This window comes from Marmota flaviventris, chromosome 3, assembly GCF_047511675.1.
Source record: "Marmota flaviventris isolate mMarFla1 chromosome 3, mMarFla1.hap1, whole genome shotgun sequence".
NCBI lineage: Eukaryota > Metazoa > Chordata > Mammalia > Rodentia > Sciuridae > Marmota > Marmota flaviventris.
Genome location: NC_092500.1, coordinates 45,178,474 through 45,195,973, shown reverse-complemented (window position 1 = coordinate 45,195,973; position 17,500 = coordinate 45,178,474). Strand labels below are relative to the sequence as shown.

The 17,500-nt window shown below is 34.0% G+C and overlaps 1 protein-coding gene across 1 annotated transcript in view; it reads left to right on the top strand.

Moving 5' to 3' along the window:
* Trhde (thyrotropin releasing hormone degrading enzyme) overlaps positions 1-14,494 on the top strand; it is a 362,149-nt gene extending 347,655 nt beyond the window's left edge. Inside the window, exons 16-19 of the mRNA XM_027929374.2 lie at positions 5,319-5,486; positions 6,050-6,190; positions 9,411-9,492; positions 14,351-14,494. Of these exons, the coding sequence (XP_027785175.2) occupies positions 5,319-5,486; positions 6,050-6,190; positions 9,411-9,492; positions 14,351-14,494 (535 nt within the window). The remainder of the gene's footprint in view (positions 1-5,318; positions 5,487-6,049; positions 6,191-9,410; positions 9,493-14,350) is intronic.
* The last annotated feature ends 3,006 nt before the right edge of the window (positions 14,495-17,500 follow it).

The following is a 17,500-nucleotide window of genomic DNA, read 5'->3' as shown; positions in this document are numbered from 1 at the left end:
CAATGGAAGTCATTGGGAATTGAGGGCCCTTGACATATTCAGTGCTTACCAATCTTGTTTTATTTTCAGTGATGAGTAAAAATGATCTTGTGAACTGTACATTGATTCTTTATCTAGTGGATGAGTAAGGAAGATGAGGAATTGATGGGGTGGGAAGAGATGGTAGAAAATCATGGCAGCAGTCTGGGGCTAATCAGCTCTGTCTTTGCTCTCCAAGGAGCCATATAGAACTCATGCAATTGTTCTTCATAGCATCTGCTAATAGAACCATTTCTTTCCTGAGATTTGGCAGATTTGTACTGGTCACTGAGGATTGTTTTCATTGTGTCATCAAAAGACTTCACATCATATATGTAAACATTTGTGTTTCATTTTCATAGTAATCTAATTTGATACATCTGCTATGTGCTAAGAGATCACTGCTGACAAGACTGAAACGTGACCTGATGTTTCTTGCAGAGCACATGAAGATTCTGTAGTCTTTGTCTTAGTTTGAAGACGCAGATACAGATGTAGAATCTTTCCCTGTTAGGGCAACTTTGCCTTCAAAGGCCTTCCCAGGACAACTGTGTTAAATTTCTTTAGAGTATTGGTCATTTTATCCAACACTTTACTGCTGGATATCCTTTCAAAATTTGTTCTCAATGCCCTGTGTATGACAAGCTTGCCACACAATAGCTACTTAGATATGCCAACCTATGTTCTTTTCTATAACCCAGAGGTAGTGTTTAGCAAGTATCATCTTGCCTAAGTACTATGAACTTAATGAATACTGTTGTTGGAGATCCAGTCTTGCCAACATCAAATATTTCTCAAAGATGATTGGTTAAACCGTGTGTGTGTGTGTGTGTGTGTGTGTTTGTAAAATAGATAAAAACAAGTTAGAGGTGACATCTGTGGGGCCTCCTTAATTCTCAAAGGATTATATGTTGAATACATTGGTATTACTTTGAAGTTCATTGGTTAGCCCTGGGGCTTGGCGTGGTACTCTCTTAAAGAATATAGTAATTTTGGATTTATGGCAACAAGGTGTTGGAATAGGAAGCTCTTCATCCTCTCTCCTCTGACATACATACATATTTCTCAACAATTCATGGACATATTTACTTTGGAAGCCATCTGGAAACTAATTGAAAGACTCCTGCACTGTTGATGACTGTAAAGCCAGATTCATCAAAATCAAAAGGGTGATTCAGGATATAATTCATCAGAATCTCTACCCAGGGAATAGCATCATATGATCAGGAAGAAACCCCATAGGTCCCAGCTTCTTCGTTGGTTCATGGTTCATGAATCTTGTACCCCAACTTTTCCCAGGGCTCTCCCCAAAAGACTGGTTTCTATCTTGCCTCTCATGTAGTTCTAAAGGTCTGGCACAGTTTACCCATCTGAGGAAGAAGGAAGATGACAGCTTGAACTCTTGTCACCATCGATTTTCCCCTTGCTCCCCAGAGTGAGCAGATGAAAAGAAAGTCCCCATTCTCGGTTACCTCCTAGGAAGGTAAAGATTTCATACATGCATCTAATTCCCTGACTTCTCCAAGGCTTCCAAAAGAACTAGAATCTGCTTTACCAGCCTTGGAACTCTTAACTTCTCTGACACAGTCAAGCCACCTGAGGAAGGACAGACAGCAATTTGGATTAGAAGATGCCATAGATCTTCCCTATTTCTCAGCACAGAGCAGGTGTGTGTGGAGGGGTGAGGGGGATTTCATCTCTTGGCTTCTTCCTGGGGAGTGAAAGAGTTGACCTGTACAATTAGTTCCCCAATTTGTCTGAGGCTGTTCAATGGACTAACAACTATTTACTAGTGCAGGAGTTCTGATAGATCTGATGCCACCTAGGGGACGATAAAGACAGTGGGTTGGACTGTAGGTGCCTCAGTTCCTGCTCCAGCTCAGCCAGAGTAAGAGCTCAAAAACTTTATGCTTCGTTCTGGGAAGGAAAGGGGCTAGTAAATGTCCCCAGAATCTCTGGCCAGGTTGATAGGTGGTCTTTTCCTATATGAAACTAGCCTGTGAACTGGGAGCAGGGCCTAATGTTCAGATATCAACACAAAGAGTCAAGGAAAAATGAGGAATCAGGCAAAGTTGTTCCCCAAACAGGAATAAGGTAAATGTCCAGAAACTGAAGATTTAGATATGACTAATAATATTTAAATTAATAAGAAGTAATACTGAGACTTATATGATTTACCTGGTAGAGAATTCAAAGTAACTATCATAAAGAAACTTACTAAAGTTAAGAGAAAAATGCAAGAAACAAAGTTAAAATTTCAACAAAGAAATAAAATACATTTTTTTTAGTTCCACATAGACATCTTTTTTTTTTAGTGTAAGCATTCATGTGTATAGGGTAATAATCTCCATCTTATTTCACCTTACTTCTCATCCCTACACCCCCTTGCCTCCCCTCACTCCCCTCTGCACAATCCAAAATTCCTTCATCCTCCTCCTCCACTATGGATTAGCATCTGCTTCTCAGAGAAAACATTCAGCCTTTGTTTTTTTTGTTTTAAATGGACGACACAGATCATAGAACTGTAAAACACAAGAATCTAACTAAAAGATTCACTAGAGGTGTTCAATAAGAGAACATATCACGCAGAAGGATTATCAAACTCAATTCATTGGAAATAATTCCATCAGAGGAGAAAAAATACTTTTTAAACGTGAAGAAGTGAAAGAAGCTTAAGAAATGTATAGCATACCATCAAGCAGACCAATATGCACATTATGAAAGTCCAAGAAGCAGAAGATAGAAAGAACTAGAAATCTCAAGATAGAACAGCTGAAAACTTCTTATGACTGTGGAAGGAAATGGACCTCCAGATCTAAGAAAACCAAGGATATTGAATAAGTTGATTACAAAGGAATCCACACCAAGATATATTTATAATTATTGTCATTAGTCATCTTTATGCTGGAAATGATAGAAAAAACATTCATGTACTGAGCATTCTTACTTGTTGTATCATTTTTATATACAAAATATTCTCTCTCAAAACAGCCCCTTCTATTGCAAAGAGAAGTTGATAACAGATGTTATACAGATATATAAAAAATAATAATAATTCAGATATAGAATAAAATAAGACATGTGACCTAGAACACAGTATTGCCTAAAAATGTTATTTTCTACTTCTGTAGCTGCTTTAGTCAGTTTTCAGGACTTTGGACAGAGTGAACCACTTACATATTTGTGTATGTGTCTTATAACAGCTCAGTATCAGCCAGTAACAGCTACTGGATAATGAGTGTTTGGACCTTTGCTAATTACTATATTATGTGTGTAGCACTTAAGAGCTTTCTGAGGAACATAGTTTTTGTTTTTATCTCCTCCTCCTCCTCAATTTCTTCTTCTTCCTTTTCTTTCTACTCTTCCTTTTTCTCTTCTTTTCCTTCTCCTCCTCCCTTCTCTTCCTCTCTCTTTTTCTCTCCCTCCTCCCCTTCCTCTTCCTCTTCTCCCTCCTCCTCCTCCTTCCAATGTTTTTGCATGCCTTTTTACTTAAAACATGGCTAACTAGTTCTATGGGTGACCACAAAACTAACTCTAGAATTCAATTCCTATTCTCTCAAGCACACTAATAGCTTAATAAAGTTCTCTTCAAAGGTAAACTGTTATTAGCATTCCCAGAACAAAGAAAATATTCACTGGCTGATGATTTTGTGATTTCAGTGCATATTTTATTATTTTTTATACAAGTATATATGTGAATATCTTGGCCAAAGTCATGCAGTAACGCAATCCTGTGTTCTGTGCCTTATACTATTTGATGGATAGTCATGAATTTAGAAAACGATTGGGTCTCTTAACTTCCTTCTTGAAGTTTTGAAGACAGAGGTATCTCTGTGATCTTAAAATGCATCTACTAGGAATGAGTACTTTCTTCACAATTTTGCGACAAACTTTTCTTAGTGAATTCAGGCATGCTCTGTGGCAACCTGTCCATAAACAGAGGGAAGAATAACTTGTCATCAGCCATTGGAAAGTCTTTTGTCGGTACTTTCTACAGGGGGTCCAAGCAGAGATGAAAGCCAAGAGAAATACGTGAAGTTCTTTGATGGTTTATATATTTCTGTTTTCCTTTTGTTTCTTTAGAAAAACAAATTAAATGAATCAACAAAATGCTTGCCCTCTAATACCACAAAGAAGGGTTTCAGTTAGCAAACTTTTCTCTAAATACTTTAATTATTTATGAGAAAAGACAGATAGTATAGGTATAGCCTTCTCTAGGAAGCATGCATTTTATATGATACTTTTTACAACTCTATAGGTCTCCAGGATATCCTAATTGCAGCCCTACTTAGCTGCTAACAATGAGATGAGTTCATCTCACTGGTAGCCCTTCAGTCTCCTCCTGTTTTCTAAGTACTGCTATACTCGAGCAGTGTTTGAACTATCAATGTGCCTTTATGGTATCCAGAGAAGACAGTATAATTATTGGCCATATTTAAATTACAAATGAGAAATATTAATAATGAATTAATGAATATTGAGAAAAGCAGAATTACGTTTTTAAACTTTTAAGCATCAGAGTATTCCTTCAGAGAAATATTTTTAAAAGTCAGTACTCGTGGGGCATATTACAGACACAGGAATAATACTTAATAAAAAGAATCGTAGCGTCAAAAATTGACATGATAATTTAAGATTTATGAATAGCCAAGCTTAATTATATCCACTGTTTCACATTCTCATATTTCATTTTGAATTAAGGTCAAGATGTAATATATTTTTAATAGTCATTTTTCTGAACTCTGAGAAAAATTACTTTTTGCTTTCTCATAACTTGCTACTTATGTTTTATTATGTTTATCATCTATATTTACAGTTTTCTAGGTTACAAAATCTGTGGAATTGTTTGGAAAAATTACTTGTAAAGAAAGTATCTAAAAAATTAAAGGGAAGTAGTTTTGTTTCATTCAAATTAACTAGTCTTCAATGAGCGCTATTTTGTCCTTCTTGGATCTATCAATTATGAGAGCAAAGAGTTTACTAATGTTATTGAAAATATAATGCAACTGTTTTTTATTCTTTTTTCAAGGCTTTGTTATTATTTTTGTTTAAATATATAATTTTAAGAGTGTTAACAAAAATTATACTCAAAGCTTCCTTTGAATAAAAGCCATTATTTTATTCATCAATATATTCATACTAATATATTTGAATATTATTACCATAATACTATTCTCTTCAAGATAAAATCTAACTAAAAAATAATCTCTTTAAAAACTATGGCAAAGCATTTTCTGTCTTTATTTTCAATGCTACAAAGCTTTGAATTAACAGAAAACCACCATGGGTTGCTTCTTTAGAATACCATTAAATGTTAGAGACATCGTCTACTGTACAGGAGTGTCACTACTGGATGAAGATGTTTGGGAATTCATATGGATGAAATTCCACTCCACTACAGCAGTTTCTGAAAAGAAGATATTGTTGGAGGCCTTAACTTGTAGTGATGACAGGAATTTATTAAACAGGTGGGTCAATCGATTTTCTAACTATTTTTATAATGAGAGCATTCTCTGTTAATCAGGCTCCCCTGAAGTTGTTTTATGTCCTTGAATAGCTGTTACTCTAAAATTTATCTTCCTAAAGATCAGAAAAAAAATATCTTGTTAACCTTATTGAAGTTATATGTTAACCTTATTGAAGTTACTGGCTTAAGAAATATCTTGGTTAATGATTAATTATGTCATTATAATTTATAAATGTGTGTAAGAAAATATTTCATTATCAAAGGAAATATTTACTGAAATAATTTTAAAAGGGAGTTCTGTGTCATCAAATCAGAATTGTGATTTCCCTATCCAATGTATATTTTTAGAGTTTAATTAATGTAATAAAACACTTTGAATTTGGCCTTCCTCCTTATATAAACTGAAATTTGTTCCATTATTAAATTCATATGAAAAAAGTTTGCACTGGACTATTCTTTTGAAGAATATGACAAACTAGACTTTAGTTCAATTTAACTTTAGTACAATTATAAAAATGTAAAATTTATTGAACTAAAACTTTCTCTATAATTCTATCATTATAGGCTTCTAAATCTGTCTCTGAATTCTGAGGTGGTGCTGGATCAAGATGCAATTGATGTCATAATCCATGTAGCTCGAAATCCCCATGGCCGAGACCTTGCTTGGAAGTTTTTTAGAGATAAATGGAAGATATTAAATACCAGGTAGAAAGAATAATTTGATCATTCATACCTGAAAGTGTAAATTAAAGCTGACATATGAGAAATAAAAGCCCAAGTTTTGTGATAGAGTTTAGATCCAAATAATAGGATTACATTTTAACATAGTCAACCAAGATGGATATTGTCACTTCTGTAGAACTCATTCTGTTTAAACAATTCTCTAACCTTATTAATTTGTTAAAGGTTAATAGCCTTAATTAATGATATGTGGACACGTGGAGAGTGTAAAATGTTTAGCAGAGCACTTTCCTGGAATATCCATCAAACTGTCCAAAATTGAAGAAATCATAAAATTCCTATATCCTGAATGTATTATAGGAAAATGATTTATAAATAAGATATAAGTGGTATTATAACAAGAAACTCAAATTGTTTTGTAGAATTGTTTTAAATTTCTTTTAAATAAAATATTATCAAGCACCTAAATAAAACCATGAAGTAGAGAAGAAACATTAATCATTTCAATCATCATGTGGTCCCACTTGCAGTAGAATTCATTCCCAGGATATCTTGTTTCATGGTGGGAGTTTTTCATCCTCAATATTAGAAAAGTTTTCATTATGTATTTAAATCTATTATAATCTATGCTAATTTATTACTCTGGTAATCTCTATGGTATCTTAAAATTAAATTTATTATAGAGGATGTAAATGCTGCATGTTCTTCTAAAACATAACTCTTTCCAGGTAGTAAGCAGACTTACTGTTCTCTCAGAAACTCATATAAAAACTATTTAAGCACACCTTTATCAGCTGTCCTGTTATAATGAGTTAAATTTGAATGGGTATGTCATATTAAAGCACATTTCTCTCTACAGATATATCATTGAGAGAAAGCATTGATATTCCTATATGGCACATTGACTTTTTCTATATGTTCAGTTCAGAACTTTGAATGATTAGAATATTAGATTATGTTTTGTTGTCACGCATATAATAGAGTGTATAGTCATCCAGCTAAGGTAAAATTAATATATATACAACAGTTCCTATCCAAGAATGCCCATGATACAGAGAGTATCTGATTTTATAGTTCAGAGTCAGTGGAATGCACCTGTCTATGATATCTATCCAAAAGGTAAAATTATTGAGGTTTGAAGTTTGAGTGTTTACAAATACAGTAGTACTTTTCATGGCAAATAGGAGTGGCTTTATCTACTCCTACTCCTCTGTTGGTCCTTGAATGTTGGAGTTTGTGGGGGTCCTGACCAATATATTCTTCACCTTCTACAAATTCTTCCTGATTTAAGTTGTCATACATTCTCACTATCACTCCCAAATCTTCATCTTATATGTACTCTAGATATTTCCATATGATAGACAATCTCTCCTCAAGATCACTACTGGGGTATGTCTGCAAAAACTAATGCCATCATTTTCCCTTGGTCTTCCTTTTCTCATTAAACCTTATAGCCAATCAGCAATTGCTGAAGCCACATATCTGGAAGTCTATATAGGCTTCCCCCTTTTCCTATCCATATTTATCAATTAGGTTTTAGGTTTTGTAAATTTCAGAATTTCTAAATATTTCTTCCTTTGCTTTCCTGCTACCATTTCCCTAATGCAGTTTCTTCTTTACTACGGTACTCTTAAAATAGCCTCTTTATTCCTCTCTAATTATATTCACCAATACACACACACACACACACGCCTCTTCCCTTTGTCACAAGAATCTTTCTGAAAAGCAAGTGTGATATTTCCCTAATGTAAAACTTTCCATGGTTCTGTGCCAGACTTACAATCTAAGCTCCTTGATATGTCTTCTGTGTACCTCCTGGCCTCTTGTTCTTCCATTCCCAGCCTCACAGTTCATACCCTCTTAATACCAAATTGCTTGTTGTCTGCACACACCATGTCATCTCACACCTCCTGCTTTTGTTACTGTTGGTTCACTAAAATTACTTTCTCAAAATTGCACCATTCTCAGTCTAGATGCATCATCTGCCAGAAGCTCACAGATCCCACAGCTAAAGAGATCTTCTCTGAACACTATGTATAATAATATCAACTCTATATTTAGTTATATTAAGAGGAAATTATCTGTTTACATGTCTAACTCTTCAACTAGATGGTAAAATACCTTTGAGGTTTTGTGATCATGCTTTATTCACCTACATGTGAATGTATAATTGACATTCCCTTAGAAAAAAAAAATTACTTTTGTTCCTGGGTAATAATCTACTTCTGTAACCACAAATTTATTACTAGTGGTCACTCATGTTGTTTGAATGATTATTTGTTTGCTTTTGCTTAGCTAACTTTTTTTCCATGGAGGAATTCAGTGTTAGAATTATAATATGTCATGGTTTCTTCCAGGTCAGCCCCTCATTTTATAGATGAGAAAAATTAAATTCCACAGAAACTAAATTACTTAAGGTCCCATAGGCTAGGGCAACATTAGAAAACCTCATGTGATGACATCTAGACATTTGCTTCCAATTGTCCAGAGTTTTCTTTGTAGTATACTTATCTTGTTTCTACGAACATGATTACCTGTGTTAGGTATCATCAGCATAGTAAAGACAAGTCAGTAAAATTAGAACTCCTTCTCTTCACTGGCACAAAATGTTCATTGACTCAGGTCAAAAGTTAAATAATTGTGTTTGTGACACAAGAATTATGCAATCCAAATGAACAACTAGATATTTTATTTTAATATCCTCATGAAAATAATGCTAATATTTTGGGAACATTTTTGAGAAATATGACTCCATTTTTAAGAACTCAGTAGGATAATACCAATTTCTTTTATGAATAATTAAACCCAAATATCTGTGTGACATACTGATTATGACTAGTTGGCCCTGCAGTCTTCCTTCCTTTGGTGGCATGCTTTTCTCTTACAGTGACCTAAGTTGCTTTAGAGTCAAAAAGTTCTAAAATTTCTGCTCAATCCTTGGCTTGGAAATATAACAGTATTTCCTAAATCCAATTTTAGAGGACTCACATTTTTAAAATTTGCTTCAACTTACATTTCTCCAAAACACTGTGAGCCAAATCAGATGGGATCAGATAGTATCCCATAGCCATAGCTCTTTTCATCTATCTTGCCCCCTAAAGAAATTATCTTGAATGCTCCAAGATCTAGCAATCTCTGACAACCCTAGTCAAATAGACTGGAACCCTTGAGAATATATTTATAGTAGTATTTCTTAAATTACTACCTATATTAACATTAAGACTTTTTTCTTTTATCTTTTGAGGTATGGAGAAGCATTATTTATGAATTCCAAACTTATCAGTGGAGTTACAGAATTTCTTAATACTGAAGGTGAACTCAAAGAGGTAAATATTTTAAAATGAGTTCTAATTTTTTGTTTTATAAGCATAAAATTGCACATTTACTTCAATCATTTATTTCTGTCAGATTCACACCCATTCCTTTTACACACACACACACACACACACACACACACACTCTTGTTAAAGACTTCTCTATTTACAAAGGTATTTCTAATATATTAAGCATTGAATGCCTGCAAAATGTTTTTGAATGTAATAATTTCTAAATTTGGGTCCCAAAATCTACTCCAGAAGTCTTTGATCCAATCAGCCACTCTTCAGAAGATTCTGTGAACCCAAGTAACCTACAAAACCATCATACCAATGACTTAGTACTTGTATTAAGGATAAAGGTTGGTGTTAAGGTGTAGAACATGAGTCTCACAGCTTTGTGGTCAGCCCTATGCAGACAACAGATAACTGGACATGATAGTAATGTTTTATTCTGTCCAGGCTGTTATACAGAATGATTTCATGTGTATGGAAAGTCGTGTATCTGGCAATATATATTGCAATTAATAATTTGTTTCAAATTTCTGCTTGGCACAATGACAAATGAATTTTATTAATGAAAATAAGCTTGACTTTTTATGGACTAGGGTTCATCTAACATTTCCATTTTCCTCTCACTTATTTCTCCAAAAATATAAACTAGGTATCCTCCTCCCTTCTTAATTCACATACCAACAGAAAGAGAGATGAAATGGGGAGGGTTAAGCAGGTAGAAGAAAGGGACAAAACATAGGTTCTTTTGATTTATTATAATGATATGAGCTTCAAACTGTCTTTTCCTCTGCTGTCCACTTTTATAAAATGTAGCTGATAATTGTCATTGAGGATCATGGTTTCCTCAGTTTCCACTGACAGAATGCTCGATGCTATTACCCAAAGCTAATCCCATCAAGCAGCATTCTCCTGGGTGCGTCAATCCTGGCACCAACCTTAATATCTTCTAATATTGCCCAATTTCCTGAGATCATACCCCATGAGCTAACTTAGATTCTATCACACCAGGAGTAGGCTAAGCCAAGGCTTGGGTTGTAATGATTTGAAATTCCGCCTTTATCCCTGCTATGTGTGTTCCCAACCCTAAAGGATTTAGCTTTGAAATCCCAGAACATTTTTCCACTATTTTTTTAAATAAAAGATTCTAAATGGAAAGGCTTTTTTCCAATCCATAGGAAACAGAAAGAACAATTAAATTAATGATGGCTTTCAGTTTTCTCTGTATTTAAATGAAGTACTTTTAATGTCATGATTTTATATTCAATAGTCTGGGGATGAAAGACATTTAGTCACAATCTGCTCAGCCATTCAAGTGAACACAGAAGTGAAATCTCTCTCCCTACTCCTCCCCTCTTGGCCCCTCCTTGCTCCTTTCCCTCTCTACTGTTCTGTCTTCTCCTCTTCTATCCCCTTTCCTCCCACCTGTCTCCTGTATCTCCTCCCTTGTTCTTTCTTCTCCCTTTTCTCTTATTCTCTTTCATATTTTTCTTGATTTGCTCATTCTCAGGCCATGAAAAATAATGTCTTTTAGATGAACATTTAATTATTTTATCACATGTTGACCATTTTGTTTTATATATTATATATTTAATTTTTATGCTTTTTTAAATTGCCACTTCAGATGTTCCAAGGTGCCCCTATCATGAGAGGTTAAAAAATGAAATTAAATTGTGGCTTTTATTCCATTATTTTATTCCATCTACAAAGGAGCTAATTTCACAATGCAGGCTCACAGTGGAATGAGGGATGAATCTCTTCATTGCAGTCTTACTTGCTCTGACTTTTTAGTTTTACCTTTTCTTCCAGAGGCTTTTACATGCTTTCATAATTTTAACTGTTTGTGCAGGAATGAGGCACATATTTTCAGGTGGGGTGGGGGATTCAATTTGTACTGATGACAGTCCTTCTTCCTTAAATTAGAAAGGGCTAAGTAACATTCACTCAAAATATCCCATAACCTTTGAGCCTCATAAACAGAAAACCCAAGTGCTCCCTTGGGGTACAGCATTTCCAAGGATTCATAGATCAAAGGGGAATCTGCACATTTATGAATTCTGAAAACTCTTTTGATATTTTAATGATCCTCATCAGCTTTAGGGGAATTTTGTAAGAAATTTCTATTGTCCAAAACTGCATTCTAGTACCTGAAACTGAAGTTTCCCTTTAATTACATGGATCTAGTAGTTTGAACTATATTTCTTCTTGAGGCAGTCCATCATTCACTTAATTTTAAGTTAATGGAAGTATAACATCATGGAACCTTAGAGGATCCTGTCATTTTTCCATACTGATGTCCAAAAAGTAACACTGTCTGCACCTGTCAATATAGTACTCTTTAAGAGGAACATAGATCTTGTGCATCCCAGATATCACATCTACACATGGAATATTGAAGACATATGCCTCATACTAGGACAATGGCTAATACTATTTGTTTATGTAGTTACTAATAGTATGTTGTATAATTTACTCTAAAGATAATTTACTTTATAATGTTGGGGTCTGGAATATCCTGACATAAGAGATATTTTAATGCTAAAATATTTTAATAGATAAATAAATATGAAGTTAAATCACAAAATCTAAAACAAATAAAATGTCTTTTTTTTTTTTTTTTTTTTTGGTACTGAGGCTTGAACTCAGGGGGCGTTCAACCACTGAGCCACACCTCTAGCCCTATTTTGTATTTTATTTAGAGACAGGGTCCCACTGAGTTACTTAGTGCCTTGCTGTTACTGAGGCTAGCTTTGAACTCATGATGCTTCTGCTTCACTCTCCTGAGCCTCTGGAATAACAGGCATGTGTCATCCAGCCAAACTAAAATAAAATGTCTTGTTTGTTGCTTTATGGAAATATACCTGATGAGTATAAACCATAAATATGTAAATACAAATATATTATTGTGTTAATTAGCTAAAGATTCAAATTATGATTCAAGAATTCCTTTAGACTTCCCTTTCTCTCTCTCTGTGTGTGTGTGTGTGTGTGTGTGTATCTGTGTGTCTGTGGCAATGCCTGGAGTATTAGAGATACTTAATAAATTCCAATTCCTTTCTTCTTTCTTTTACCTTAATATATATAAATGTGGTCAAGTATCAGATCAGTTTTTAGGATAGCACCGGTAAGTACTTGTTAAACATTGGATATTTTACATGTTTGTTATAAAAGTACAATTATTTTGAAGTCCTGTCAAGGCTATAGCTGAGATACAATTATTCTTTGCTGGTATTGCCAGATGTAAGGTTTTGTGGAAAAACAGACTTTGAGAGAACGCATCAGTATCATGTAATCAAAGTAACAATGTCTTAACAGACTAAGCTCTACATGAACTAAATTCTAAATTATTTTAGAAAGGTACAATTAGTTGCATGTTAAATAACCCCACCCCATCTTCCCTGTCCCTGAGTCTATCTTGATGGACCATGTCTCCTTGCCACCACTTGCTCCCTGTGGGCCGCCATGTGATCCCACGTCAATTCCAGCACATAACATTTCTGTGTTGCAAGTTGATTTTTCACATTTGTCTATGAACATTGCAACTGTTAGTTGGTTGCTTACAGTTTCTAAAGATGTATCTAACATAAGGAAGAACTTGAAGAATCTTGAAGAACAATTCAGAGTATGTGGACTCTCAAAATAAATCTCCTATCAATAAAAATTATGGGAAAAGCACTTAAAAATTCTAACCTAAATGATTAAATTCTCTAGCTGAATGAGACCATATTTCTTCTTTATTCTTTCTAAATCTAGTTACTCGGATGATTGGAATGTCATTTATCATCCAGTTTGTATAGCACCATTACTTTTTTCTACCTTCCAATAACTTTGGCAATCCCTTGACATTGGAGATAGTGTCAAGCCCTATACTGCTTATTTGTAGAAGATGAAGAATAATTTTCACACACAAAGTGTGAACTTTAATCCTTGTATTCAGTTCATAAGGCTCTTTTATACATTGAATGGTCCTTTTAATTAGAACTAGTCTTTGTCACAATTTCATCAACCTATTTTGAAAGAAAAATTAAGTATTTCCATTTTAATATTTATTGATGACATAGAAGCTGAATTGGAGTCTTATTGTTATCAATGTCCACTCTTTCTTTTTTCTTTTCTTTTTCATTCCTTAATCAATTATATCATACCTAATTGATCCAGCCCATTATATTTTTCATTACTAAACTTATTCCACTATATCAAATAAATACCAATCTTTAAATAAGTTTTGTAAAAGAGATTTTATTCAAGAGGCAGCCAAGTGCAAGGAGATGAGAGAGACCAGCTCTCAAATATGCCTCTCTTACAGGGGTATTTATGGGATGAAGAAACATGGTGATTTAAGGTGTGGGGACCAGTGATCAGAGGGGATATAATCAGTGATCTATGCAGGCATAGTCACTCTTCATAAATCTTCAAAGGATGCATGAAGAAAATTATGGCATTAGCATGATCTGAGAGTGGAGTTTTTGGTTGTCTGACATCAGAAGGTCACCTATTGGACACCTGCTTAGGCCTAAGAGAAGAGTTGGTGGTTTTAACAAAAGTAGCCTTCAAGTCCCTGCAAAGTAACCTCAGCTACCATTGTCATCATAGCCCACAGTGTTATCTACAGGAGAGTTGGAGGGAGACTAACAATATGTGGCTCAGTTGCATGACCTCCAAAATGAGGGATGTTAAGTTAACTAAAAGTTAACTAAAAGTAAGTTAAACTAGAGGCAATTAAAGCTAGAGGGCTTGTCAGGATTTCCCTTGGTTTCAATTGTGGCACTTTTGTTTCAAAGGGATTCTTGTTCAAATATGCTGCATATGAGTTCATTTTAAGACATGCATCCTTATCATTTAAAATTTCTGTTTCCAGCTAAAGAACTTCATGAAGAGCTATGATGGGGTAGCTGCTGCCTCTTTCTCACGTGCTGTGGAAACCGTTGAAGCCAATGTGCGCTGGAAAATGCTTTATCAAGATGAGCTCTTCCAATGGCTGGGGAAAGCTCTGAGGCACTAATATGTGTCTCTTATAAAAAAAAAAATAAAGACTGAGATTTTTGGAAGAGGACCTGTTTTATGTGGAATGAGGAAAACATGCTGTGTAAAAAAAAAAAAAAAAAAAAAAAAAATGGCCAGATTTTCAGTGTTAACGTGTGGGAGGATTTTTTTTTTTTTTTTTACTCTTTAGTTTGGGGGATTAATTTTTGTTTCATTCATTCACTTTTGTTTCTTTATTGGGTGTTCTTTAGAGAAACTCTTGCAAGTGAAATTTGCCATGGTTGCTTCAGCTGTACATTCCTTGCTGTACAGGAACAAATATGATAGTGGTGCATGTTGATGTTGCAGTCAGTTTGGAAAAAAAAAATCATATTCAGAATATTCTGTGCATGGATGTATGGTCCTGCCTGTGTTCCAGCATGCTTATTTAAAATGTCCAATGTTGTATGTGAATATATGTTCCATCCAGGATGGGCATTATGCAAAAGCACAAAGATTATCTATGACAATCAGTGTTGCAATGAAAGAAAAACTAAAAAGGGTAGTTAGATTCTTAGTGTTAGACAATGGGAGAGATAAAATAACCCTTTAAGTGAACAGTGTCATTTATTTCAGCACTTGGATTATCTGGCAATGATTACTGTGTTACTAACTCACTTTCTTTGAGTTAAAGCTCTGTACACATTTAAAAAGGCATATAGATAGTGTATACATATGTATATGTACATAGGGAAGCCCCGTATGTATATAGTATGTTGTACACTGCACACGTGCAAAGAATCTCTTAAATCTAAGAAAATTTATCTCTTTTTATAAATGTGTAGATGTTTGGAAAAGGGTTAAAGGAATTTATCTCAACATTATCCTTCCTATTTCCTAACTAAATTTCTCAACTTATTTTTCATTTACTTTCTGAAGTATGGTTTACTCTACTACATGAAGATGAAGCCTAACAAAATTTATTGTGTAAACCATTCTTCTAAGTCTCCTAAATCAGTAGCAGCCATGCATATAGATTGTGTCATCATTGGTCAGATGTTCTATTCAGTATAATAATTGTGTAAACTTAGTACTGCCAATACTGAGAAAGTGTTTATTTTCCATCTTGTTTGTCCATCTCATGTTGGAGAGTTAAAATTGCTCTCTGTGTGTTGGTCTTTATGTCTGTGTTGCTCCAATCCTCCATTAAGCAACCATACCTCAATAGGTCTATTAGCATTTAATGACCTTTTATGCCACTTGTGCCATCCCTTGAGATAAGAAGTTTCTTTTCATGTGTTAATGTACAAAGTCTTTCCTTTAGTATTGACAACTCTATTCTACCTGGGAATTTTGAATAGCCATTGGCTTTGTATTACATAACAAAATATTTTTAAATGATATTTTCACCCAGTAGGCCAACTCTTTAAACACTACTTAGATGCTTCAGAATTAACATATTTTAAATTTACCATTATTAAATACCAATACAACTACTATACTTAAGCCAAATTTTTGTGGACCACTTCCTATTTTCCTGAGGTGTTCCATTCCTCCAAACCTTGCAAATCATTGAAACATGTGTTCTGAAATTAAGTCACTGAATACTGAAAAGACCCTTAGACGTATATGAGACTGGAGCCATAGAATTATTTTAAGTTTATAGAAAAGAAGAGCAATTTCATAACCCATAGAATAAGTACCACCTAAAATTGAATTTTACTATTTAAGCATTTGCTACTTTACTCATACCTAAAATGTTCAGTATTTTGTTCAATTGAAGCACATGAATTTTAAATATTCTGTGTAGTCTTAATAAAACATGATAATGCTTCGTATAAAATCTAAAAGTTATACCACCCATCAGAAGCAATGGAATCCAATTACTACATGTCAAATTTACAAATTCCTTAAGGGGAAAGTTCTAAAACATGATAATACCATCACATTGCTGTGTAGGTCCCAGATATTCATGTAATAGAGATGATAAAAATTAGAGGTGGATATTCTTGTTTTGTGTCATGAATTACTGAAAATTCCTAGTAGCTGTGGCATTGTGTGTATGTGTGTGTGTGTGTGTGTGTGTGTGTGTGTGTGTCTGTGTCTGTGTGAGTGAAATCACCATTTTCAAATTTGAGTTAGAAAGGCTTTTACAGTTCTTTTTCCTCCCCACTGTTAATAATCATAATCCTCTTTCAGTATTTTAGTGGCCTTGAACAACTGGTTTAGCTACAATATCAAATCCCAAGTGTATAACTATGTGCAATGTTAATACCTCATATAATAATTGTTCAACAGTATAGTGGTACCAATGGCACTGAGATGGCATTTTTGTTCTACATATTTTTCAGTAATTTAACCTTTCCAATGTTGAAATTATATCAGGCTTTAACGTTTTTTAGTTGTTTTAATAAGTAATATTTTCAAAATAATAAAATAACCAATGATATCTCTTGGAATATTCTGTAAGATGTAGTTATAAAATTATATTTTCTACTTAGAGTTTTATCTGTTCTCTCTTCTTTGTCTGCTTTACAAATCAAAAAGATGAATGAAACCACACACTGTTGAAAGTGTTCAGCATCTAGTGTTAAAAATTTACTGTGCCAATATATGTACAAGAAGAAAACTTGTTTTCCATTAGAAAAGACCAAATTACTTACCATACCATGTTGGGTATTAGTTGTTTCCAGGTGACATGTAAATAAACCGGTTTCCCAATTTTTACACATTTTTTTCCTTAAAAATTTCCTATAATCTTTGAAGTTTTTAATATATATAATCTCAACCTTTAAGGCTATATCTATGATGCTTCTGTTCTTAAATTTCCATAGCATGTATTTTAGCTGGGCCTTAAACTCACCTTGGTTTATAGTATTTCCTGGATAATTGTATCATAGAACTCAGATTTTTTGTGTTAATAAAATTTACAAACATTATAACTACTATTTTAGAAAGTTATAAGCTTATGCCATGAACTTATAAAATGCTTTTCATTTTCAAGAACTTTCACACATGCTGTTTTATTTGACTCCTCCAAAAACAC